This window comes from Plectropomus leopardus, chromosome 2, assembly GCF_026936395.1.
Source record: "Plectropomus leopardus strain MGB_pleo_1.0 chromosome 2, ASM2693639v1, whole genome shotgun sequence".
NCBI lineage: Eukaryota > Metazoa > Chordata > Actinopteri > Perciformes > Serranidae > Plectropomus > Plectropomus leopardus.
Window position 1 is genome coordinate 19,048,599 of NC_142177.1, and position 27,806 is coordinate 19,076,404.

Below are 27,806 nucleotides of genomic sequence, written 5' to 3' on the forward strand. Positions count from 1 at the left end.
CAGTGAAAACCTCTCAGAGTGATCACGTCTGATGAGGTCAAATTGATCACTATGAGCAGATGATTATTATTTATAAACATGTATATAAAGTAATAAAGTAATGAAACGGTCAACTTTACTTTTCATCTTCCGCATTTTCCCCCCAACAGACGCCTGCTCAAGAAGACATTACGGCATCAGGTTTTATCAATAGACTTGATGAAGTCGGTTGAGTAGACTACAAGGAACGCAAAGTGTCATTGCTGCACCGCATTGTCTCAATTTTGGCAGTTTGTCATAAGCTTTTAGGTAATAATGTTTTTCATGTAGAGATAATTAATTTCCTTATACTAACATAATTTCAGTGTGCACTCAGCACCAGCCTCAGGTAGCCAACTTGAACTGGGTTTCTACAAGACAAAGTACGCAGCAGTAAAGAAAAAAGAAAAAAAATAATCACCACAGTTTTAATTCTTTCATTCTGAATGTTGCTATGTATGAAAAGACCTAAAACGAACATTGGAAGGGGACAACTTGCTTACTGTAAGCAAATTATTTTAAGCAGCATTTCTTTTCAATGCATATCAACAATGGATGCTCATACAGTGGTCCATGATATCGCACAATGGTTTGTATGATATCCTACAAATTAGCACCCACAAATAACGTTATGTAACTTAACGTTCACTCCAAGTTAGTATGGTTTTGAACACAGGTCTTTGTGGGTAAAAGTCCTGTGAGAAATTCCTGTGTTTTGTGACCCATCTACTGCCCCAAACTGCCTGCTTACTGGACCGCTCAGGACAGCTTCCTTCTTTACTCCCGTCAGCACATTGGTCCCGTGATCTTGGCCTTCCAAGATGGCTTATGCTCCAATTACTGGCTCATAATTACATGGGATATACACAAACTTTGGTACTATCTAACTATATAACTATCACTTTTTGTAGGAAATAATACGAACACTGCGCTGCACTGATATCAATGCTTACTTTATACAAGTCCATGTAGATACATGTATACATGTAGAGATATACATACACCATTTAAAATGATATTTTTTCCATCGATGTAGGTCAGTGATACTCATCTTACAGCCCTTGGGCCAAATCTGGCCCCCTAACCATTTTCTAATTCACAATAAAAACAAAGGTATTCACACTGGGAATTGTTTTGTACTTTAAATATACATAAGGTGCCAGAGCGCATAAAATAGAGTATGTTTATTAAAAAAAAAAAAAGAATTGCCAGTGAAGGACCCGCACCCACCAACAGAGATTCTAGCTAAGCTGCTAATGTCCTAAAATCCTCAAAACATCCTAAAATCCTAGAAATGTTCTGAAATCCTAGAAATGTCCAAAAGTCAGAGAAACATCCTGCAATCCTGGAAACATAAATAAATGCTAGAAATGTCTTAATAACCTAGAAATGTCCTAAAATCCTAGAAATGTCCTTATATCCTAGAAATGTCCTAATATCCTAAAAATGTCCATAAATCCTAGAAACATGGGGATGCTGTGACTGGCCCCTGGCCCTCTGTTATTTTGCAAAAGTGGCCGCCAAGCAAAGGAAGTTGAATATCCCTGGTGGAGGTGCAGTTCTGTCTGTCCTTTATTGGATCAGACAACTTCACATGCAGCCCCTCCTCAATTTGAGATTTCGGGCTGTATACATTATACTGGTCTTCAAGGCCACTCTTGTGATCTTCTCACCTGGAAAAGGGCATTCTGTGCTACAAGCAGCTATCGTGTGATCCAGCAGTTGACTTCAGTTTTTCTCCTGCGCTAGCTTATTGACGGGGTTGAGTCAGCGGACCTTTGTGTTAACAACAGCAGTCATGTCCCACCTGAGACTTAACCCTGTAACCCCCCGGTCTTCAGACCTTCCAGTCTGTTGTTGCTGTAAAGCCTTTATATCAATCAAATCTCCACAGCTCAGACACCTGGAGGTCAGAAAAGAGACATTAAAGTCAAGGACAAGGAAGAAGATAGAACATGTAAGTGTGTTAATAACCAGTGATAATTTGTCAGATAAAATTCAGTATTTTATAAATCTAAAGAGAAGATCAAACTGTTTCCTCCTGTAAACCCGAGCTTCAATTGAACACAGGAGAGGATGATATAGTACAGACAAGAACATGATATCATATATCATGAGGAAACAGAGTCAGAGACAGACATTATCGCTTCACAGCTGATATATTCATCGGCTTAGTTAATATTTCATAGGGCTCTAAAAACCTCATTCTCTCTAAATTGTCCTCCCTTCTTGGCAATAATAATTTAAATGCAGGGAGCCTCTGAGTGTGTCACCAGTGTGTCAGAGCCCACATGTAAATTATATGTCTATGTGTGCACATATGTATGCATAAAGGCACTCACACACATGCCATAAAGGCACATTAAAAAAAAGCACGGCCAGGCATGCCGTGGATGTAAGCAGAGAGCATGCTGTAAAAGCACAAAATGCAGTCAATTCTTTAGCCTCTTCGTGTGATTTGCCAATTTTGTAAAATATAGAAACCACACAGTTTCCCCGTTTCTGACAAGCAGTAGTTATTTTCTGTCTCCAAATGCAAATGTGACTAGAGGCTTGGCATCTGCCTGAGGGCTCAGTCGGCTGACAGTACGCATTCTGCGGAGTGATCTATTGATCCATATTCAATATCTGCTACACTCTCCTGCTCAGTAAAGTTGGGAGATGAATAAATAAGGAGCAGAACTGACAGTACATACTGGTGCCTTAGTGGACTGGGGGTCTGCCTAAATGCTTCACTTACCTTTGTCTTGTGTAAATGCCCCCAGACTAATATTTCTTGGTAAAATGTAAGCAAAATACTCAGGTGTTTCTGATATAACTGAGTGTGATCCGATAGAAAGAAACACCTGAAAAAATCTTATATTTCAGAGGAACCCCTGCTCTATATCAGACATTAGCACCCCATATAAAAAAAATTCAATTTGAGAATGAATTAATTAATAAATGCTATAAATGTAAAGTCAGGGAGAAAGAAAGGAAAAGAAAGAGACTAGTAGGAGATGGAGGAGGGGGGTTGTCAGCAGCGATACATCTTTCATCTCTAACGAGGTCTGAAAGCGACAGAAACACAGACATCGACAACAACCCTGAGAACACCACTCTCCTCCTTTCACCTTATCCTTTTCACTTCAACATCCTGCGTGATGCGTGTCAGTCTCACATCTGGAGCCCACGTTTTGTACTCACACTTCAGCCTCTTCACACCTGCTGTTTGACCAAACATAGAAGTAGCAACATCTTACTTTAAAATCTTTATGTGGCAAAGCAAGGCTATAGTTTTACATACTGTGCAGTCTGAGGCATGGCCCTCGATGAAGAATTGATATGGCAATCCCAACAAACATTTAGAGGGAAATATTACAAAGGAAAAAAAACAAACCCAAACAATCCATATTACAATGACTGACAGGTGTGATGTCACATAAATATCAGATGTGTTTTTGGTTGTATGTCTAAGTGTGGTGCAAATAAATCTTCAATATTTGAACGGGATAAGACAACCTTTGATTAAACTATTAAACAGATGTAGTCATTTTGATTTGTGAAAAGGTCAGATGCAGGATGGGAGGGTGAATCTCAGTGTCTGTGTGTGTGTGTGTGTGTGTGTGTGTGTGTGTGTGTGTGTTAGGGCGGGGGAGCAGTAGTAGGCAGATGCTGAGGAGAGAGAAGCAGGACGGAAAATACAACAAGTGAGTGAACTGTTGCGCTGCAAATAAAGTCGCACTGCAGAGGGATTTCTGCAGAGCGAAAGTCTGTAAAAGTAACTCGTCGCAATGTGTGATTTTATGTGCGGGAGCGCTGCGCGACTTTAAATTGCATTTTTTGAAAAACTCTTTTTGTATTTCTTTATTCTCTCGCTCCGTGTGTCCGCGCGGGCTGCCTGTGAGCGCTGCGGTCCGGCCACCATGCAGGAGTCCTGGATGAGATGCTGTAAGTTTCAGTGTTAGTGTGACTCCTGAGTTTCGCACCTGCCGCGTAACTTCATCCGATGCGACAGTGAAAGCGCTCAGTCTTGGACGGATTTCATTTCGGTCCTGGAGCAATTTTTGTCTGCGACGTTTCCATCTGAATCCGCAGCGTGAAAGAAAAAACACAGAGACCCGCGCAGAAAAGAGAGGAAAAAAAATTGGTAAGCTCATCTAACTTTCTCTAAAGTTTACTCGTTAAATCCTTAATTACTCTTGCTCTCATTAAAGTTAGACGAGTGTTTGAAATAGAGTGACCATTTTTTAATTAAAGAAAATTACTATAACTAGACTGTTAGAATTACTGTGCTGTATTTGTGCTGCTAAAAAGTCGAGTTTGTAGACAGTGATGAATTTAGGCCTGTAATAAAATCAGCATGTGACTCTGACCTCACTTAGTTTGATTATTTAATTACTGAGCTTTCATGTCTTCACATTTATCAGTGATCACGCACATGTTTAAATGAAATAGCCTACTTATGAATAAACTCTGTACCACGTTTTGATTATTTTTAATTATTAATTGCTGAATATAATTTTAAATATTAATTACAAAATTAAGTTCTATTTGTTAAATGTCTTATATGTTTGTTTTTGTTAAAAGTTGATAGTGTAACAGCATATTGATTTGGTTTCATTAGTTCTGTTATAATTCTGTGTCTTTTTTTCCTTCTAGATTGCAGCAGATTCAGTGATCTCCTCTGATAAAATGTTCTCTGCTTCGTCCAAGCTGCCTTTAAAACAAGAGTTTCCACGTTCAATACTATTTGGTCTGCCCTTTCCTCAGAATTTGCCTTTTTACGACCTGTAACAAATCTGTACTTTGGATGGAGGAGTAGACTGCTGAGATAAATCTTATCCAGGCTCTTATAACAACATATACAAAGAATTGTGTGAGCCCATCAACAAAAACACAAGAAGAAAGGAAAGAGAAAAGATTTAGCAGTTTCCTCGCTCTTCTCTCATCATTCCTGGACAGACAAGCGCCCTTCCCCGTATGTGGTGGGTGAGATGAACTCCAGTGGGAATACTGTAGACCCCACCTGACAGCTCTCTGCTTGAGCAACTGAAAGCTTTTCACTGGAGCCTCCACAACCACAGAGCTGGATAAAAAATTTAAAAAAAAAAGGCAGCTGCCGAAAATCCAACATCTCAATGGTGATGCTCACTTTTGACAAATACATATAAAATATTTGTTATTTTTGTCTTGCAAAATGGTGTATTATCTTTAGATAGCTTTTGAACCGGAGGACACTAAAAAATAAAAGGATACAAAACAAACTGAACACCAGGAAATGGAAAAATCTATCCTCCCCCTGACTCCTGTTTTTCTCCTGTATTAGACTTGCCTGTCCCCCTCCTAGAAAAGCCCCCATTTTCCTTTCTCTGCTCCACACAGTCACATATTTTCCTCCTCCACCTTCTCGATCCAGTAGTGACTTTCTTCAGCTTTCAGCCTGGCCGGCACAACCATTCCAGCCAAGGGGGAGGAGGACTTTCTCACGCTGGCCGCCTCCCGGCTCAGCCGCAAGAAACGTGTCATCGGGGCTGGAGTTGGCGTGGCCATGGTCCTGGTCCTGCTGGTGGCCATTCCCCTATTGGTCCACACCACCAAAGGGGGAGGGTCCGGAGGAGGGGGCACGCATTACGAGATGCTCGGGAGCTGCAAGATGGTGTGTGACACTTTCACCCCCCCACAGGGAGAGCTGACAGCCGTCTCCCCTCAGCCCCCAGACTTCTCAAACCGCAGGGGCAAACAGGGATTCAGAGGGAGCCCTGGACTTCCTGGTCCTCCAGGTCCTAAAGGGCCCCCTGGAGAGCCTGGTAAGCCCGGCCCACCTGGTCCACCCGGGCCTGGACCCGGTGGATATGGCCCATCCTTCTACAGTCCAAAAATTGCATTCTACGCAGGCCTCCGGAAACAACATGAAGGGAGTGAAGTACTGAAGTTCGATGACGTGGTGACCAACGTAGGAAACTACTATGAACCGAGCACCGGCAAGTTCACCTGCCCCCTGCCTGGCATCTACTACTTCACCTACCATGTCCTGATGAGAGGAGGCGATGGGACGAGCATGTGGGCTGATCTGAAGAAGAACGGACAGGTGAGTGTGTCTGTAAGAGTGTTTGCTTGTGAAGGGTTCCACTGAAAAATTACACATTTTGACACAAACTTTCAGTCCATAGATATTAACCAACCAAAATTAGGAAAAATCAGTTAATTTAGTATCTCTCTACGTTAGCCACCAACAGCCGTTGGGACAACAACAGGAACACTTTTCTAATGCAGGGACAACCCGTACAAATGTTGAACTGCTACTTCCAAGCAGCTACAAAACATTAACACTGAAAAATAAAGCTGTTTTCTTTTGGATAGTACAGTAGTTACTGTTTGATTAGGTTTAGACAAAGTTTTGGGAAAGTTCCTAAGTTGGGTTAAAATAACTTTTTATTCATAGTCAGGGTCAAAAGAGACCAATGCTTACTGTTGGTAGGTAATGGGAAGCAAACAACAGCCACATGTCAGATTTTAAAGTTGACCTTTCTGTCCTTCTCAACCTCCTGTCTCTACAGACTTTGGTTCTTTAAAATATTGTCACACAACTTTTTCCTTTTCTCCCAACGGACAACATAACTACTACAGATGCTATGGCTTATTCACTAGAATATAGATGTAATTCACTTTTGGCAATTATTTGCTTTCTGATTTTCTTCTCCTGGTGAGGCAAAATGTCTTCAGCAGCACCTCTCTGACACAGGCTCAACAAAAACAGATAATTAAAAGCATCACAGAGGTAGTTTTACTGCAAGTCATTAAATTGAACTGCATTGTATTGCACTCGTTTTGTTAGTGCTTTGTACTGAAAATGAAGTTCAAGACAAAGAAAAGTCTAAAGCAAAGTTTCCACCAAATATACCAAAAAGCACCCTAATGCTGTTTATTTAAAGCAGAATTAACATAAAAATGAGTCATGCCGTATCTTAACTTGATCATAGCAGAGGACTTTCAATTCTCTGTTTAATCAGAAAAAGTTTGAAAAGTTTTTTTTCCAAGTCACTGATTTAGTTTGGAGGACAAAGAAAGGGATGTAAAAGCAGGATGAAAGTGGAGACAGAGGCGGGACTAAGAACAGCTTTACATAGAAAGTGAAAACTGTAATTAATTGTACAACTTGCACAAAGGGAGAAAGATAGAGAGACGGAGAGAGAGAGAGTGTGACAGCCAAGCGATCAAGAGGATAACAATCCTCTGTGTCTCAGTGGAACAACGCCAAAATGCAACAGCTGGCTACTGTCCTCTGAGGAACTCTGACTTTAACACTAATAAATAAACAAGTACAAATGCCTGGAAAAAAGCCTTGAATGCTTCCATCTGGAGATCCATGACAAGCTTGAAGTACTAAGCCCTCACTCTGTTGAGGAGCCCTGATTCTGACACGTGCGCTGCTGAACAGAAGAGTGACGTCCTGGGGATAACCACTGAAGAAGAAAAAAAACACAACACATGCTTTGCTTTGTTGCAATGCAAAGTAGGCTGAGTGTTTGCTGGAGTAACAGCAATTTTTATACATGTAATTTGCACTTTACATGGGCGGACGGCAATTTGCTGCTGAGCAGACCATCACCCTGCTGGGCTGCTGTTTTCTGATATGCTCACATCTTAAAAGACTTTGTTTACAGTAAGCAAAAAATCAACAGGGGACAGCTCAGAAGCTTGCATTGAAACCCTCCCTATTCATTTCATTAAAAAAAAGTACAGTTTTAAGTTGTATGTTATTATGTGAACATGCAAAATTCTCCAGCAAATGTTGAGATGAATGTCCAGTCAAGACCACATGTTATGTTTCAAAAGCAGTTTCAAAGTGAACGTGAACTGCAACTTTCCCTTGACATCAGTTTGACGTCCTTCCTGGGCCTTGTAGCAACATCATCATACTGCATGTGTTGTTAAAACCAACAAATAATAAACCAACACTGACTCTGGACTTTTACTAGTCTCCTGAGTGAAAGTCCTGTGCTTAACCCATTCATCCGCCACAACTTCCTACTGATGCGATCTTTGTCGCTCTTTATAGTGCATCGATTTTCTGGCAGAAAGTCCTGAAGACCAGCACCTCCGTGACTGTATATAAAGATGAAAAGACAGAAATGCAGTTTAAATATTTGAGATACAGCTACAGCTGTCTTGCGCTATTGACGTCATGTGGCGCCAGAGTCTGTGCAGACCATTAGCTTCAAGGTTCAACATGTTGTGCATTCAGAGATGCTCTTCTGCATACCTCGGTTGTAATGAGTGGTTACTTAAGTTACTGTTGCCTTTCTATTAGCTCAAACCAGTCTGGCCATTCTCCTCTGACCTCAGGCATCAATGAGGTGTTTTCTGCTGCTCATTGGATATTTTCTTTTCCGGACCATTCTGATGATGTTTGTGCATAAAAATCCCAGTAGATCAGTAGTTGCTCTTTTCTGGCACCAACAACCATGCCATGTTCAGAGTCACTTAAATAACCTTTCTTCCCTATTCTGATGCTCAATTTGAACCTTGGCAGATTGTCTTGACCATGTCTATAAGCCTAAATCATTAAGTTGCTGCAATGTGATTGGCTGATTAGGTATTTGCATTAACAAGCAGTCGAAAAGGTGCTGCCCTGGTTGCTTATTTTAGGTTTCCTTCATTTTTGAATGCCTGTTTTCTGCTGTCCTTATCACTTGCTGTTGCCCATCCTACTGTTAGCTTAAATGAAGTTATAGCTGGATACATGGCAAAACCTGCTGGTTGTTATCAACGAATGATTAGCTTTACAGGGAGGTTTATGCAAACCTTAGCCCCATCAGTGGGAGACACTAGTTTTGCTATAAGGTCATGCAGCTGGCCTTCTTGGCTTTCCCACCATTCAACTCAATTCAGTAACACTAGCTCTGACAGCACCTCCAACAATGTCATAGAGCCTGCAACATAAAATCACACCTGCGTTTGTTTCAGTGGTTTACTGCAACTTTACTTCAGTGCTACCCATGCACCCCTGGTTCAGTTTGTTTGTTAATTAGCAGGATATCTTAAAAACCTGTTAACACATTTCAATGAAATTTGTTTTGAGATATTCTGCAAACTAACATGAGCTATTATTATTATTATCATTGAATAAAAATGTTAGGTTCAGTACATACATTTTCCATACTGCTTTAGTTTTATTAACTTCCCATATACACACATCATTGTGTTATAGATCTTTTTGGTGACTTGTCTAGTCCATATAAACAGTTATTTTCTATTTCATTGAGTTGACGGGATGTGCATAAAGTGCAGAGTAAAGAGGACAGACAGTTAAATGCCAGGTATAATTGGGGGACTTGGTTTGTTGCGTGCCTTCACAGACATTGTCATTCCTGTCTTCTCCTGCTGTTAAATCTTTCATAGCCTTTAGATGAGATCTTCTCCCCTCCACCTGTGCCCCTCCTCCCCTCCTCACACACACACAGACACACACACACACACACACACACAGACACACACACGTTCACTGTCCACACTGGCTATTGACTCCTTCCCCATTAATTATCTTTTCCATCAACTAAATTATTTAACCCAATTCAGTGCTGATCTTGCCCTCACAGTTTCATTGCACCTGATGTTTTTTTCTCTGAGTAGACAAGTGCTCTTGTAGCAGAGTGAACCAGCTAGGTCAATGAGGAAAAACCTTGAGGATAACACCGAAAAAGTTTGTCAATTTCGAGTCTCTTAAAGACATTACTCTCTCATTGTTACTGTAACCATCTTTCTGAATGGGTGTTTGATTAGTTTAGATAGAATTACATTGGTTTGAGACAACACTGTCACACTGAGGGATTAATGAATGGAGCTCATTAGTCACAACCTGCGTTGAAAGAATTGTGTAAAATGTTGGGAAATACCCTTTAATTCACCATGGGCCCACCCTTAATTATTCAGCGGTTAGAGTTTTTGTACGAGGCTGTCAACATGGTTCTTATATAAAGATGGCCATTTTAACATGGGGGTCTATAGAGCGCTGCAGGATTCTTCTTAAACTTGGAGATGAGTTAGCATGTGGCACTCACGATTCCCTCCCCTCAAAGTCATTGGGCTATTGGTTAGATGCCTGAAATAAGGTCTGTGGTTAACACAAGCTAAGACACTTTAATGTTTTGTTCCAATATGTAAAATCCATCAGTAAACACACCATTTATGAATTTTAAACTTTTGAAGTGTCTCCAAAAAGGTGAACACTAACAAGTGACTGAATGAAACAAAGAATTACATAATGCCAACCATGGCTTTGCAGCCTTATTGTGGCAATGATGTTAAGTCATGCTACCATGGTGTATTTTGTTTACAACTTAACATTAGCTTTTTACCTTGCGATTGCATTTAGGCTTCATATATCATGAGATGAGATAAGATCATCTTTTATTTGTCCCACAGAGGGTAAATTTGCAACATTACACCAGCAAGGGAATAGTGCAAATAGGAAGCATCAGTCTCAAAAAAGCACATGGCAATATAATTGTAAGTACATATCAATAAAAAAGAAAAGAACTACACGGATCAATATAAAAAGTAAACTACAAAAGTAAATGTGCCAAACTGTCATGCTAAGCTGCTGGCTCCGGCTTCATATTTACCATAGAGACATGAGAGTAACATTGATCGTGAATAATAAGTGTATTTCCCAAAATGTCAACTTAAAGTGTGGTATGTCTGTGATAGTGTTTGCAGTGTGTGTGTGTGTGTGTGTGTGTGTGTGTGTGTGTGTGTGTGTGTGTGTGTGTATGTGTATAACAATTGTCAGACTGATATATGTGGTGTTAATCAATGTCTTGTCAAAGGGAGCTGAGAATAAGACACATCCTGAGGAGGGATCACCACAGGGACAGACAGGACACAGACAAGTGGGCTGACAGAAAGAGAGGGATGGATGGATAGATATTCACAGGAGAGTGGACAGAGGCAGATGAGGGAAAAGGAGACATGAGAGTGTCCTCTGTCCTAATGGAGGAGTTGAGGAGACAAAGCTATGACGGACATGTATGAAACAAATCAGGCTCGTGTTGTCAGCTGTTAGCTTGAGAAATGCGTAGCCGATGTGCAAGTTTGCATCAAGTTTGCATAGATGATTCAGTCAAGGCAAGGAATCCTCCTCACTCATCATGTCCCATAACTCATCAAAAGATTGGTGTTGAGGTAGATGACCTTTTCAATGGATATATAATTCACCACCAATATGTACTTTGCCCTTTACAGTGATGAGCATGGAGAGAAGGTGTGAATATTTATAGCTGGTCTAGTATGGGAGAAACTGGACAGTTGAACAGTTGGTCAGTCTATAGTGTAAACACACACACACACACACACACACACACACACACACACACACACACACACACACACACACAGAGTATACTGTTGGTGACATCAGTGTGGTAGTAAAAGTCCTTAATTGAAAATTTTATTTAAGTAAAAGTAAGTTTAATAAGGAAAATATAAAAAATATAATACATATATAAAAATGTACTTAAAGTATTAAAAGTTAAAAAGGGTTAAACACCTAAAAAAACAACCTGTTATTAAAAGGATTTTTAAAAAACACACAAAAAATAAAACTAATCAAGGAAAAAACACCACCAAACTCCATATTATTAAACAAACCACACAAATCTTCCCAAATTATTTTTTAAAACACTTACAAAACTGAAGCGTATTTTTTTAAAGGAAAAAAAACTCACAATTATTAGAAAACAGTATTATAAAAAAAAAACTTTGAAAAAATCACCCCCCAAACTCAAAATTGTTGTGACACAGACACAACAATGCCTCAGTGGTGGCAATATGAAACCTGAAAAGCAACAATTGTAATCTAAAGAAGAATCCACTGTAAAGGTTTGCAGAAAGAACTGTGACATTTCCATCGTATGTTGATGTAGAAAATGCACAAACTGATGCTTAAAAATTCACCACAACGCAGGAAATTAGGTTTTTGATGTTAAAATTTCCAGGGGCAGGATATACTGCCCCCTCCCCCATCTCTATGACAGTGTCAACAAAAAAGTACATTATAATCTTTCTAAATGTATAATTTGTGGCTGATAAGTTGCATTAAATTGTATAGATTATGATTAATAATAATAATAATAGGCAGAAATTAATTCTGTTAATAAGCATTTTTATAGCCCCAAAATACAAATGTTGTAGGGCTTAGCCTCGCATCTTCACTGACCCTAAATCCGCCCCTGGTAGAAGCATTTCAGCATCTCATCTGCTATTGACACACCGTGACCTCATTATGTGGCAGTGGCATTAGGTTGGATCTTACTGGAGGAAGACACTGGTGGGCAAAGCTGTGCCTTATTAAAGCCTAACAGAATTCTCTGACATGAGGCTCAGCCTTAACAATGTAAGGTGTAAAGGTTGGAGGGGAAGTGAAATTAAAAGTGGAGAATTAGACTTTGGACTGAAGGTGCATTAAAGGCGTCCAGGTTAGAATAATCCATGTGCAGATTCTGTTTAAGGTGCATATGTTGGTTTTTATAATAATGAATGGGCTTATGTCTTATCAGTTAATGTCTTTTAGGCTGGCTCTCAAGCAAAAGCAGTGATACAAACTGAGGGTTTATGCCTGTATTCATAAGAAAATAAGCTAATGAGATCTAGAAGCAAATTAGATAATTAGATTAACCACTTAAAAGTTGTAGTGATGACAAGCTTGGACTCAATTAGAGGACAGGGACAGCTCCAGTAGGTAGGTGTGAAGTGGTTACCGTGAGCGGTGCAAGCCGCTGATTACAGTACGTCAGATAAGGTGTCAATATGGGCCTCATGTGGCACTTCATTAGACAGATTTTTCTCCCCAACGATTGCTTGTTTAGCCAGAATAATTAATATTCAACTCTGATTTTCTGTGTGGTGCATTGCTTTCGTGTTCCTCACATTATACTGGGGGACATTTTGTGATGGAGGATAAAAGTCCAACCTTTCAGTAACCATTTCTTGTAGAGCAAAAAGGACAGGTCCTCTCATATAGCCTGCAGCTTGCCCTTGTTTTCGCTTCTTGTTCTTTCTCTGTGAGAACACACACTTTTATGCACATGTTCATGCACACAGCCATTATTTGACTATGTATGTTTCTGTTATAATGGCTGAGGCCATTATATTCTGCCGGCTGAAACATCTTGACTGGTTCTTACTGTGTTTCGCCGTGCCTTTGTTGTGCTTCCCTTTTGCCTGCCCATTATAATATCATTCCTCCTCATCAAGGAAGCAGGATTTTGTCTCTTTCATGAACAGCAGTGTTTTGCAGTGTTTGATAATAGTAGCATTACAAAAATAACCTATACATTGGATTATTAAAATAAAAAAGGTATAGCAGAATTATTTAGTTATAACCCGTGAACAGGATTTATATAGTGTTTTGCTGTTTGAGTCCCTGTGCGAAAACTTTGTAAAACACACGCTAATACGAGACAGTAAACAATGTCATAAAGGAAATACTATAATCTAATTCCACAGCTCAGGCTCTGATGCTCTGCAGGTAGACCGTCCACAGAACCCGTTTATATCCAATTAAGGCATCTCTACCCTCAAAGGTTTCAGTCTAGAGCCAATTAGAGACTTTGTAATCAACATCTTGACACCTTAGGTCTTGAGTGTCATGGCAAAATATTAACATTTAGTGTGCCAATTAGTGTGTGAGTGTGTGGTGCAGGAGAGGGGTTACATGGTCCCCTGCATAATAGAAACAGGACACCTCAGGCTGGTACACATGGGTGGAGGCGCAGAGAACACCGCAGCTTTCACAAAAAAGAGGGCCATTTCAATTGCCCTTCTTCTCTCTCCCAGTTCACCCTCAGAGGTCCCTCATGTAAGTTTAAGAGACCCCGTCTCAATCGCCTCGCTCCGTGCTGAGAGGTCTGTACATCACAGTGAATGAATCCTGTCAGTTTTATTACCAGAGGATCAAGGCACCACTGCGAAACAAAACAAAACTGAAAAAAATAACACACTACGTGGACAGCCCGCCTCCCCAACCTCATTTATATCCCCACCCCCTCCTCTGAAGCAAGCATGCTTGATCAGTTTGTTATCCAACAAGCTCCCTCCCCATCACTCAAAGCCTGTCTAAACTCTGGCTTCCTTTACCCGAATCCTGTGCTCAGACTGTTAAAAGTGCATGCAGCTGCTCGCCCGTCTGTGTGTTCTTATCCAAATTTCTGCCTTCCTTTTCACCACGTATTCCTCTTTTCTCTTCATGCCCTCCTTCCATCATTTTTCTCAAAGACAAAGCTCAGACATAAACATTATGAACACACACTTTGATATTGGGTCGATATACATAAAAATGATGAAAATCTTTGGCTAAATAAATTTGAAATACAGTATGTGTCAGCCCTTAAATATGTCACACAAATCAGTGGCTCACAGCTGAGAATGTAGATTTTATTGAGCATTTAGCACCATCTGTGAATTATTTCCATGCTGTCAATTTCTCCCCTCTCTCCCACCATTCTCAGTCTCTCTCTTCCCATTTAATGTTGCCCCCTAATGAAAAGTGGAGGCAGTGTAATCTTCTCTTTTGTCCCGCGGGTCTCCCTTCTCCCCAACAGCAGCAGATCAAGTCAGAACAGCGTTGGGCCAACAGACAGAAATTCACTCCCTCGTCGCTATCAATCTCTGCCGCTGTTGACAATAATCCTGATTTGCCTTTCCCTCTTGTTTTCGTTCCCCAGCACCTCCTGCGCACTTAAAGAGAACAGGGTTTCAGTGTGATTGTTCCTGACAGCCGAACCTGCAGATTCATCTGTGCTGGTTTCAGTGTCACAAAGCTCAGCAATGTCAACAGCTGGGGTCGGTCCAAGAAATTAAAATATTCTCCATAGTGGAGGAGGAAGTATTCAAATGCTTGGTTTAATAAAATGCAACAGTGCAACATACTAAAAATGATCAATTACAAGCAGGGGTGTACCACTAAATTCTGGGCCCCATGCATGCATACTAGTCTCAGTGGGCCCCCGGCCCTTTCTCTCTTGATTCATGTCTCTCTCATGCAGCTTTTGATGTTTTTTCTGTCAGTTTTTTCTTTTTTTTCTTTTCTTTTCTTTTCTTTTCTTTTCTTTTCTTTTCTGGAGCCCAATTTCCCTTTATTGGGTAAAGACATGACGGTGTTCATTTGTACTCTGCAGCAGCATAAACAGCCAATTTTAGTTTAGTTATGGCACAAGTTACTTAGAAATTTTTAAAAATGCAAATAAAACTAAACTTTTCATTCCAGGCTGTTTAAGCCCCATTGGGACCCTGGGTAATTACGAACAACTACTAATATGATGGCCCTGGTTACAAGTAAAAGTCCTTTATCAGATGAGTTATCAGCACACTTGGAACAAGTATTAACTTAAAAGCATGTATAAAATAAATACCTTAAAAATAATTACAGTATTTTTTTTATTTGTTTTTTTAAGGAAATTGGTTTTGTCAGTTTTGTTTAAGCAAGATCAATTTGACAGATTTTACAGTGTTACTTAAAGTATCACAGTTAAAGTATGCATCCTACAGGAATGTGATCCTAATAAATGATATAACATCTATAATATTCAGGAGTGAAAGGTACAGTATTTCCCTTTTAAATGTAGTATAAGTGGCCTCAAATCAAAATACTCGAGTATGTACATCAAAATTCTGTGACTGAGGAAATGTACCTATTTTCCACCACTGACAATCCATTTAACACACTGTCTACTGTTATTTGAATTTTTCATGCAGTGGTTAATGCTTAATATAAACATATAGTTTAACGTCTCTTATTTTTTGATTTACTGAATATGACTTATTTCATGATTATTTAATCACATTCTATTGTGGCAATAATACTGATGATGACTGCTAATATTTTAAATGTAAAACTCCTAAAAATCTGTACATAAAATGTACAAAATAACTTATCCACGGGGTTATAATGTGTAGGATGGCAATGTGACCATGAATTAATCATAAACATAACACATTAAATGTCAGCATCTGCACTGTCTGAGTCGAGGTTAAGTTAAATTATGTATTTCATAAGGAAGTCAACCATAAGATACTATAAATAACATTTTGTCCCTTCGGTGTGGTGTGCATATCACTGATGCAACTTACAGTATGACCCTTAAACATGGGTGATACAGGTAGGCAGCAGACTTTTAAATGTGCTACATGCAGTTGAACCAGATATTTTAATAGGAAGGATTGTAATAATGTTGTCCAGGCACATACAGGGATGTACACCAGTTTTAATTGTAATCTTATATTGTGTATTCGTAGCAAGCTACAGCAGCCTGTCAGCCTTTAACTCCGTTGAAAATTCTGTCAGGGGAATCCTGCCGTTCAACCATGTAGACAGATGTTGGACGTACAAGATGTCAGATTCTCTTTACTGTTATATTTTTCCGAAAAACCTATTAGGTCTCCTCATGGGAGCTGTTCGGTCCCTTCAGAGCAAAACAGTCCAACAGTATAAAATAACAAAACGTCTCATATGCTGCATGGTTTTCTCAGGTGTTCACTCGAGATTCATAAAAAAAAAAAAAAAAACAAAGAGAGCTGCTCCTATCGAGATGTAGAGAGCGATCAAGATGGAGTGTGTGTGTGTGTGTGTGTGTGTGTGTGTGTGTGTGTGTGTGTTTGTGTAGGATGTTATCCTGACCTCCTGCTAGTGTTTCATGGGCCCATTTGACCACTGTAGCCTATCCTGTGCCCCCATTTATTGTGATTGTATGGAGTTATTGAGGAGTTGGACCTATTAGGCAGGGAGCTGCCATAGCTATCCGACTACCAATTACTGAAGCCTGCAGCCGTGTACAGCCCGCCCTGACGCATCTGGAAGTAGGGAGGGGTGAGGGATGCTGTGAAGGGGGAAGGAGAAGAAGGGAGGAATGGAGGGGGGGGGGGGGTCCGCGGGGGACCTGCCACAGCAGCACGCCGTTAATCAATCCGATTTAGACCGGACAGGGACACACTTAGTCGCTGCTCCCGCCAACACTGCCATGGCGGGGGAGAGAAAATGTGTGCGTGACCTGCATCTCATTGGAGTGTACGAACACAAAAAGATGGATAGATGGGTCCAGAATGAAGAGATAGTGATGGGGAAGCGAATGGGAGAGGGGTGATGGAAGGGGGTGCGAGGTGTGGAGGGAGGGACAACAATTAATGGAGTGATGTGAGTTGCATTAAAACAAAGGAAATGTATCGATTCATTTCCGTCTCGAGGAAGGGAAGAAAAATGTTCACCCTCTCTACATGGGAGAAATGCTTGTATGGAGAAATATATTGAGTTGAATTGATGAAATGGGTGAAAAAACGTTGTCATTGGATGGAGGATGAGGAGAAATGGGTAGTTTAGTCTTGTTTGATTTGTCTTAGTGATCACAAGAGGGTCAGGGATGCTTGATTACTGGTGGAGATGATGGACCATATCCTTAGTGAGACCCAGAGCTGCAGACAGGGATGGAGTGAGGGTCTCATATTTGCATTCATTAATATTTATGTGCTTGTGTACTTTATTTTCCACTATTAAATGGATCTTCTGCTTGAATAGTTGGTTACTTACCCAATAATTGTCCAATTTATTATAAGCAGATTTGCTTATTGGCTGCAAAAACAACTTGGATCTTAAAGGGTAACGCCAGTATTTTCAACCTATTTGCCTGTATGTTTGTTTCTACATGGCTAATGGGAAAAGCGGCTTTTAAAATTGGTCCAGTACTGGGCAAGACAGCTGAAGCCACACAGCCGTGAAGCAGGCTGCAATGTAACCACTCGGCGCAATTATGCATGTTCATTTTAAGTCCACTAAATGTGTTTGTTTTTGCCACTGACAGGCTCAGATTGTTTTCCCAAGTGTCTGACAACATTATGGAAAGCGTTCTTACAAAGATAACCTTTTCTTAATGAGAATGATCGATTTTGTTAAACCCCTTTGGAACATGAGTAAATTAGCTTAATTTCTTTAAAAACATTGAAGGAGGGTAACAAGCAACTTAACAAGAATTGGCCAAAAAAATAATTAATTAATTAACAAGAAATTAGTAAAACGTTAGAAGAAAAATACCTAAAAATAATAATAATAAAACTAGACAAAAAAAGGAAAAATACTTAAATATTTAATATAATGAATTTTTTTCCTGTAACATAATTTTAAATATATTATCAAGGGAATTAGAAACATAGTGTTCTGGACATTTTTTCCCTTTTTTTTGATCATAACTAATAATGCCTCCCAGCTAATGTTCAGAACATTTCCTGGCAACCTTTCACTATTTTTTTTCATTTTGTGGGACATTTCTTGATAAGTTGCTCATCATGTTTTTTCACGTTTTTGAATAAATCAAACCAATTTTCTCAGGTGTCAGAGGTTTTAATGCTAGTAAAAAGTGTGTGGCTGCACTGCAAAACAAAAAGCCAATTAAGACCCACCATACTCTAGGTCTAGCATTTAGAATTTAGGGCTTTCTATTTGCATAGATGGTACGTAATATTTAAAACGATTTTTCTTTCATTAGTACATATGAACACTTGAAACTAAGAATCATTGCTTTCTTTTTTTAAACCTGAGAATGAGCCTTTTATATCTACATACAAAACAGGTCCGCCTCCGCAGAGTGTGCCATGTTGTTTTTACAGTAGCCCAGAATGCACTGATGTTAGACTAGGCCATTCATGTTTTTTGCATTTTTACATCAGCCACCTTACTTGTACTTGTACTTACTTACTTTTAGTTGGTTGCAATCTGCAACTTCACCACTTGATGCCACTAAATTGCACATACTGGAGCGTTAAAATTTTATCAGTTATTTTATCCTCATAAAACACACTTCATTAAAGGTCACACAAATAAACAAAACTCAAAAGCAACCTTGGTTTGTCTTCTCAGTGTGTTTCACCAACTGTGGCTTGCTTGAAAAGAACCTGTAATTCACAGAGTTTTTTTTGGTCGGTGTGGCATTAGCGATTTTAGTGCTGTTTCTGGTTTAACAAAAACAATCTAACAACAAAAAGTTGTATCTCTGTAGGGCCTCTTTCTATAATGCTGTCAAACAGCAGTTTTAATGGACTTAAATTAACACTGCAAACATGCCCCGACTGGTTACATGTCAGTCTATTCCTTGGCTGGCAGCTGCAGTAGTCTCACTCAATAGATTGGTGAAGTAATGAGTCCTAAAACGCGGAAATCCACTGGCAAGCCTCTTGGCACTCCCGGTTCCCTCATCCAAAGGTCTATGGGTTTTTTGAATGGGTTTTCGGTAAAATGCCCTAAATAAGGTCTGTGGTTAACACAGGCCAAAGATATTTAGACGATTTGTTCTGTAACATTAAATGCGTCCGCTTAAACCCGATTTTTGAACTTTTAAGGTTTTACTCGTCTTAAAAAAAGGCAGTTGCTAACAAGTGGCTAAAATGGGGACTACAGTGGGGATGCTAGACGTCATCACACCGGACACAGAAACCCACTTGTCCACCGTAACAGCTTTACAGACTTGCGCTCTAACTTGTACATTTATCTGTTTATAATATTTTTCGATCTTGTTTAAACATGTTTTTACAGTGTTTGTAGTGGCAACGTTTAAAACGTGCGAGCGCGATGTAGTTCGTGTGTAGCCTGTCAATAGCTTTTTGCTTCTGGTGATTTAATTTAAGCTTCAAAACACACAAAAGTGGTGTTCATCTGTGAAGATTATCATGCTGAACAAAACCTGTAAATATCATAAACTTGTGCTCGTCACAGAGCTTATTTTTGGTGATAGCCGAAATTCCATTCAAAAATCCTGCAAGGTTTTTGACGAGGGAACCAGTGCAATGCTAACTTCCTGGCTGGCCTACAAAAATACTACGTCATCCCTTCACCACTCTATACTGGACCAATGTCAAAACTTGTTGTTCCCATTACTGCAGGACTACTGCAGGTGTTTGCCTTCATTCAGGTCATAAAGCAACTGCTCCTTTATAGCAACATGTGGGGGAGCGTTATGATCTAGGATTATGTGGGCGCTCAGTGGTATCACATATGTGTTAACTGCTGTGCAAATATGTACAGTAATCTTCCAATGTAAAGACTTCCTCTTGAATGGCTGGTCATACTATTAGACCCAGCATCATGTTTAATCATATCCACATATATAAACCTGTCCAACTGTAGATAAAAGAGTGAGAAATGACTCATCAGACCATATTACTTGGTAAAATTGTGTCAGGCTCCAGGTTCTGGTGGTCTTCACACCAGATGATGCATCTTTAGTGTGTTGGTTTTGAATATCAGTAGTTGCTGGACTGCAGGTGTTGATGGCAGTTTTATGAAGCTCATCAGTCAAGCTCTTGTTGTAACTGTGTCATTCAGGTTTTGATTACATTGTTTGGTAATCTCAGCTCCCAGTGGTGTTCAGGTGTCTTTGTCCTTGCTGATGCATGTTGTCCATGTTAAGCATTATATAGGATTACTTTTTTCCTTTTCTCATTAAAAGAATTATTTCAGTTACTTTATGTTTCTATGAAATCAAAAATATAAAAGTGCCATTGTGTCAACCTTGTTTTAACGTGCGTATTAGAGTTCAGCTTAAAAAAGCTCTATAAGATATTCAGAACATTACTATAGTGGCAAACCACTATTTTTATGTAGGCCTATACAGTGGAGTAATGGCAACCTGAGCAGGGAATCAAGTCACAATTCTTCTGTTTTGTAATCCCAGCTTCTCTGTTTTTTGTTGTGGTAGACGGTTCAGCCACATGGATGTTAGTGCATGCAGGTCTCTGTGTGTGTATCCCATTGGCCAGTTAATTGCTGCTGCTCTGCACTGTGCTTATATAACATTTACAGATAATATCAGACTCTTGCTCACGGTTTTTATACTTAGGCTACCTATGTCAGCATTGTTGGTATCATTAGTGCTGTAAGTACTAAGTAGTTGTTAGCCACCGACAACCTCTGAATCATAGATATGCTCTAAATATCACATAGAGTTCCTAGACTCACTCGCTATAAATGCAAATTAGTTTCAGCAAATCTAAAGCTTCTATAATTAATGTTTTTATAATATCAACTCATCAGATGACTTTGTGTTATGTGATAAAGGTCACTATTAGTGATGAACCAACTGAGAATCATTACCTGACCGCGGTTCCCCTGATTTCGGCAAAGCATTTTTTTATTCTTTCTTTTTTAACAGTTTTTTTTTCTTAAAAACTGGTTCAGACCAAAAAGCAAGCTTACATATGAGTGAATATTGGACTTTCAGCCCGCACACAATCCCTACTGTGTATTTTGTAATCCGAGCTTCTCTGTTCATTGTTGTGGTAGACGGTCCAGCCACATGAATTTCAGTGCATTTGAGTTCCTGTGTAAAAAAGAGCTGAAAAGCGAGCTCAGAGTAAAGTGAATAGTGGTCTTACATTCATCAGGTGGACAGAATTACCAAATAAGTATGATATAGGCAATGGTTTGCCAACAGCTCCACCAAATTAAACGGTAAAATATATGCCAACCTTCCAAAACTGAATACCTGTGAAAAAATAGTCAAAATTTGTCAGAAACTGTTGTGTTATTGTAGTTCAGCTACAACAAATGTCCACATATCAGCAGCCAACATGTTCATGTCTGTGCATTCATTCTCTTCACTGTAATTGCTGGACAAATGAACTGATGTCCTCCCTGATGCCTGTCTCACAGTCCCTATCAGCCTCTCCTCAGCAACAGGTGGATCAGGTGTGAGTGACAATCCGCTAGAAAAATTGATGGCAGCTAAGAAAGGTTGAGCTCTCAGATGGAGGTTTGAGGCCAAAGATCACTGCACATCTCATCTATCTGCCCAGTGGAGAGGAAGGCATCTGTACTGATGACATTACACCAAGATCACAGAATGAAGCAGGAAATAAAATGGCACCAGTTACATCCAGATAACGTGAACAGACTAGAGCTTTGATTCTCTGCCCCAATCCGAGTGGGCCAACCCAACCTGCCAGATTTGGGGTGGGCTGGGCTGTAATTCCTCAAAATTCCCTGTGCTTAAATCAGTTCAGGTTTCCATCATTTTTTTTCTTTTTCTTTTTTTAAATGCAGACCTTATAGTTGGTGTAATGTCATGAATAATGTATGAGCTGTGTCGCCATCAACCCATCCCGACTCTCATTAATGAGGAGAAATGTTACACAATCTCTATTTAACATGTGACAGTTTTGGGGGTGTCCTGAACATTCGGTAGGAGAAGGCTCATGTTGCAGATCATGTTACAAATGTATTTTGACGCTCTGAGAAGACTTCAGTTGACCTTAGCTTGTAATAAAGGAATTTCTTCAAGCGTTGGGCTTGATTATTTAGGCTGAACATAGCTCTGAAACAGACAGGTTTTGTGTGGGATACAGTGATAAAATGAAAAAGATAAACCTGTTAAAATCATCAGCTGGTAATATAAAACACTGGATTTAAAGGAAAATGCCAGTCTGTATTAGGGTTTTTAATCAATCTAGATTAGATCGCTGGATTGTATAATAATAGATTTCTAGATTTATGTTAAGTACACAGAAATACATGTTTCTGCCATGCCTTTTTCCTGACCTCACTAATTAACATTTAGATGGCTGTGGTTAACATGCCTCCTGTGCAGGTGATGATTAGTGTTTTGGGGCTCCAAGAGAGGACCAGACACTAAAATAAGAGCAGAGAGGTTTGTGGAAGCAGAGGCTTGTGGAGATCCATGGATGAGACTAAGAAATCAGTTTTCACTGATAAAAAAAGATTGGGAACTAGCTGGTGAAAATTGCTCATTTTCAAGATAACGTTATGGGCGTACATAATATCCATGATCACAGAATCTTACAAACCTGTACTTAAAATGGTGCTTCCTTGTATGTATGTAGGCTATTTGATTGTTATTTATCATTTTTAATGAATTTTTTTAGCTTATTTCACTGTCAGAGTAAATATTAACTTAATAGGCCTATCAGTTAAATGCCTAGTTCTGGTATTATTTGTGTTATGTAGTTGTAGGCTGTGTTATCTTGCCTTGAAGCGCCATTACAAACAAAAGCACATTTTTAAATTAGGTTAAATAGTTTAGTGTTATTTAATAATAATTTTAAAAAATGTAATTTTGATTTTGTGGTGAACTTTCCCTTTAATATTAGCACTTTAATATTAGCACTTAGTAGCAACTCATGTGATAGGCTACCTGGTACTTAGGGCTGACTGTGAGTAGCAGCATCTCCAGAAGCCCTTGTTATATATTCAGGGTCTTATCTCTTCGCTGTCTGTTACGAAAAAATTAAAATGCCAAGACAAATATAGCAGAACACAGTGACAATGAGCGAGAGCGAGCGAGCGAGAGAGAGAGAGAGGTATGACATGCTACAAAAGTCCTAATGCTGGAATTGAACAATGTTGTGGTTATGGCATGCAATGTAATCACTTGGCTACGGAAGCACTCTTTCGATTGTGTGCCCTTCTTTGTGCTTTTCTTAACGGTCCATTACCATCTTTTTTTGTCTCTCTTTCAGGTGAGGGCCAGCGCAATTGCTCAAGATGCAGATCAGAACTACGACTATGCCTCCAACAGTGTCATCCTGCACCTGGATGTGGGGGACGAAGTGTGCGTACAGCTTGATGGGGGCAAAGTTCACGGTGGAAACACCAACAAATACAGCACCTTCTCTGGCTTTCTCATCTACCCTGACTGACAGTATCCTCACATTTATATACTCTCTCTCTCTCTGTGTAATCAAGCAAAAAGTTTCCTCTCTTTTCTGCATCTAACACCGCCATGCCTCCATGATGTAATTTGTCATTTCAGCTGGTCAGTACACAAAACATGTAATAACATGATCACAATTAACAAATAGAGAATTTGTGTAAAAATGAATATAGTATTGTATATATTACCAGTTAACATTTACTTCTGATACACACACTTCTGTAATCATGTTTCTGTGCCATGTACAGTATGTGTAAGCATGGCTAGCACACATGATTCACGTCTGTTTCACATGCAAACATTGGCTTGTATCCACACACACACACACACACACACACACACGAAGGCATGCCCACATGAATTGAACTCCTCCCATCGGTTGTTACACTGAGACAAGATGACTGTTTCAGCCATCGGTCTGAAATCGACTGCAATGATCTCTGAATGTAGACTGTAAATCGAAGTGTGTGTACTTGGCTGCAGCCTCTCGCCTTCACTGTGAGATGGATTTCCAAGCGAAAAAAAGTCATGAATATATTGATCTCAGCTGATAATACAGCCAACATCGTGAACATAATCCAGTGTGTTGTATGTCTGTGTTCATGCCCGTGTGCGAGCATACATGTGTGTGTACTCAGTTTGTGTTGAGGCGTAAAAGCATCACATTGCTGTTAGTTTGACTTGTGCACTCTCCGGCTCCTGTTAAGAAGGGAGGTGTCATGTTGTCGGTAACAGTCCCTTAACACACACAGTATATCGATACTGAGGTTTAGCTTTGAGATTTTCCCTGAGCCAGAGCTCATGGCAGAGCCTCATCATGTCCTGCTAATGAGCTGAGGCCTCCTCTACTGCCTCATCTGTTCAGTCACACTCACACCTGGCATCCATGGTTTGTATGCATGACTTTTCTGAAATAGTTTGACACTTATTTGCTGTCTTGCGTAGAGACAGAGAGTAAGCCTAGAGATAGATCAGAAGATTGATACCACTCTAATATCTGCTGACTACTTGTTCAGAAGTGGAAGTAGCCACAGCTTGTCTATCACAACGTAGCTCCGCCCTAAATCATGCCCTGTTTATTGTTTATTTTATTCTAAATGGAATCATAATTTACAAAACGAATGTCATTCATTACTGAAGAGGACTTGAAACTAGCAATTGAGACCATAAACTCATTTACAAAAGGGTTTCCTAAGGTAATAAATCAAATGAGAAGTAGGATCATTTACTCTTAGACTTCTATATAATTGGTCTTCTTTTTGAAACCAGTGTAGTAGCCCCCTGTTGGCCATTAGAAAGAGTGCAGCTTTAAGGCACTTGTGCATTGGTTTCAGTTTCAGGACCCAAAGATAATTTCATGGCTATTCTAGAAAAGATGTGGTTCATACAATGTATTGTAAAGCCGAGTAGGCCAGCAGTGTTGGGGTGGGGTGGGGGGTGGAAGGTATTTAAATATGGAGTTAATGGCACGCATTATCACACACTTTTTCCTGGAAGACATTCATAGTGAAATAGCTGTGTTGCAAACTAATTTTTTTAAAAAACTTTGGCTGCTCTCACAGCTCACCTGTCACGAAGTGAGATGGGTGAAAAGGTGGGATCGGAAACCCTGATCTGATGTCAGAAAGGTGTGGGAGAAGGAGGTTTCTGAAAATATTTGATTTTTGACAATCACTATTGTGAAAGCATAGTGGCAGTTTAAAGGTGCAAAGGTCTGCGATTCTAATCCAATAAACTTTTTGTCAAATTCAGTGAATATTTCCTCTGCTTACATTAGCTGTCGGCTCTGAATGTTCACTGACAAAAAAAAATCTGGTGTCCATACACGGGTCCGTCAATGGGAAACAAACAAAGTCGCTCACTCCAAAAAATGATGCTGGCTATTCTGCCGCTCTCATGTCCTCACTCTCACCAATGGATGGAGCTACGCCATGAATAGTAATGAAATATAAATAGCATTTGAGATATTACCTGAACTTTTGAATGAGCACTGCTGCAGAAGGTGTATTCGCTTGGGTTTTATGATTTTTTTTTCTCCAAATATGAGCAGTATTTCTCCTAATTAGCTGACTCCACCTTACAGCTAGCCTGGCTCTGTCAAGAGGTAACACAGTCTACGTACCAGAACCTTTAAAACTCACTAAATAACATACTGTACCTTGTCGGTTATATGTGAGAATTTATGTATTTTTCTAGTTGGCATATTTTTGACAGAGCCGGGCTAACTATATCCCCATTTCCAGTCTTTGTACTAAGCTAAGCTAACTGGTTGCTGGCTGTAGCTTCATATTAACTAAACCAATATAACAGTGGTATCAATCTTCTCATCGAGCTCTCTGTGAGAAAACAAATAAGCATGTTTTTTCAAACAATTCCTTTAGTTTTACTGTGAATATATTCAAATGAGGATGTTTTTCAGATGGAGGTGACTGATGTTGATGTTTTACTGCCATACCTATAGGTTTTCTGTGCCTTACACTATCTTTTTAATTTTTTATTTTTTATGCATGAGACACTTGTTGAATCCAGGCGTTTATGAACAAGCTCATGCAAACAGCAATCTGACGAGGATTTCTGATGAAAACCAGTCCGCGCAAAATATTTAAGAAAATGCAGATGCTAACTGACATTGATTGTGAATCTTTGTATGTCACTGGATGTACCTCACCGCTGTAAATAAAAGCCCCCAAAGTGGAGACCAAGGTTCATCCTGTATGGTGGATAACACCTGTGGGAACAAACAGAAGCATGTCTCGTGTTGTTGAAAAGTTGCATTCAGAAAAATTATAAATATGTTGATGTAAACGAATTAATATATTAAACAATTCTATTTTTTTCATGATATAATGCTTAGACGGGTACAATTTAATATCAGCACATCTGTTGTAGTTTTAGTGCCACGGAAAAAGAAAGAGCTTCATACTGGCTCAACGACTGATCCAGCTTAGAGGCCTGATAGCATGACTGTAACCTGATGAGATGTGAATGTGAACTTTTTTGATCAATTTTGTGCTGTGACTGAAAAACTCTCCCGACGTTTGTATGTATTGTACACCGAAATTCCTCCTGAGTGGCTTTACATAACCTCTGTGCCATGCTGCATCCTACTGTGTGTTTTCTGGCGCTGTTACCTTTGTTCATGAGCAGTGTGGATTCATTGTCGTTGCTGTACTTTGCAAGCTGAGTTGTGTGTATTTGTTATGTATGAAATCAGCATAGTTTTTTCTCTGCCCTTGAAAACCATAAAACACAATAAAAAAAAAGATACAGGAGAAATCAGGATTATTTTGCTGTAAAACAAGTGCTTTCTTCGTGTTCTCTTTCTACTTTGAAGTAAGCAGCCGTTGATATCTATCGTGATAAGTTTTCACTGCTCAGGTTTGTTTTTTTTTTTGTTTTTTTTTATTTGAAAGAACTCAAGCTTTTATTAGTATTTGTCAAATGTATTATAGATCAAAATTAAGCTATTTAAGCAGCTGACAAACATCTTAGTACTTGAAATGCAAGCCAACATTACCTGCCATATCTTTATTTCCTCCATTGATAAAGAAAGTCGTCGGACTTTGTGGACATTATTTCTTGATTACTGTTATTTTTGTTAAGGTGATCACATTTACAATTAACATTACATTAAAATTCATATGCCCCCTGCCATCTGAACACATTAATGCAAAGATGCAAAAAAGGCAGGAGAAGGCTAAGAAAAGGAAAAAGCAACCTGAGTACCCAATCAATTCCCTTCTCAGTCATGTAGATATATTATATGCCACAGTGATAGGTTAGCTGGATATATAGTAATTTTAAACACATCTTTAACACATAAAATAGATGACATTTCAGAGCCATTCTGGAAAAACAACAACAGATGTTTTGTCTGATTTGTTCTTGCTTTTTGTATTGTAATCACACTGAGCACAATTAAATAAAAACAAAGTCAAATAGTGAATTATACACTTCGAGTAAAACTTAAAAATTATTTGGACCTTCTTCCTTTGCATGCATAACCTCATTTTTTAAAATTATGTAATACAGAGCAATGGCTCACTCAATTGCCTTCTCCGACTATATTCAGAAGCTTTAATTTTTAAATAAGAATCATTC

The 27,806-nt window shown here is 39.4% G+C and overlaps 1 protein-coding gene across 3 annotated transcripts in view; it reads left to right on the forward strand.

Moving 5' to 3' along the window:
• The window catches only part of c1ql4b (complement C1q like 4b), a 67,215-nt gene extending 41,476 nt beyond the window's left edge, over positions 1-25,739 (forward strand). The window contains exons 1-3 of one of the 3 annotated variants that reach the window (XM_088087297.1): positions 3,636-4,147; positions 4,660-6,088; positions 23,512-25,739. In XM_088087297.1, the coding sequence (XP_087943423.1) occupies positions 5,549-6,088; positions 23,512-23,691 (720 nt within the window). In that variant the 5' untranslated portion in view covers positions 3,636-4,147; positions 4,660-5,548 and the 3' untranslated portion in view covers positions 23,692-25,739. Of the gene's footprint in view, positions 1-3,635; positions 6,089-23,511 lie in introns of those variants that run through there. The other 2 variants (XM_042503727.2, XR_015778624.1) reach the window with 2 other exon arrangements.
• Positions 25,740-27,806: the final 2,067 nt, after the last annotated feature.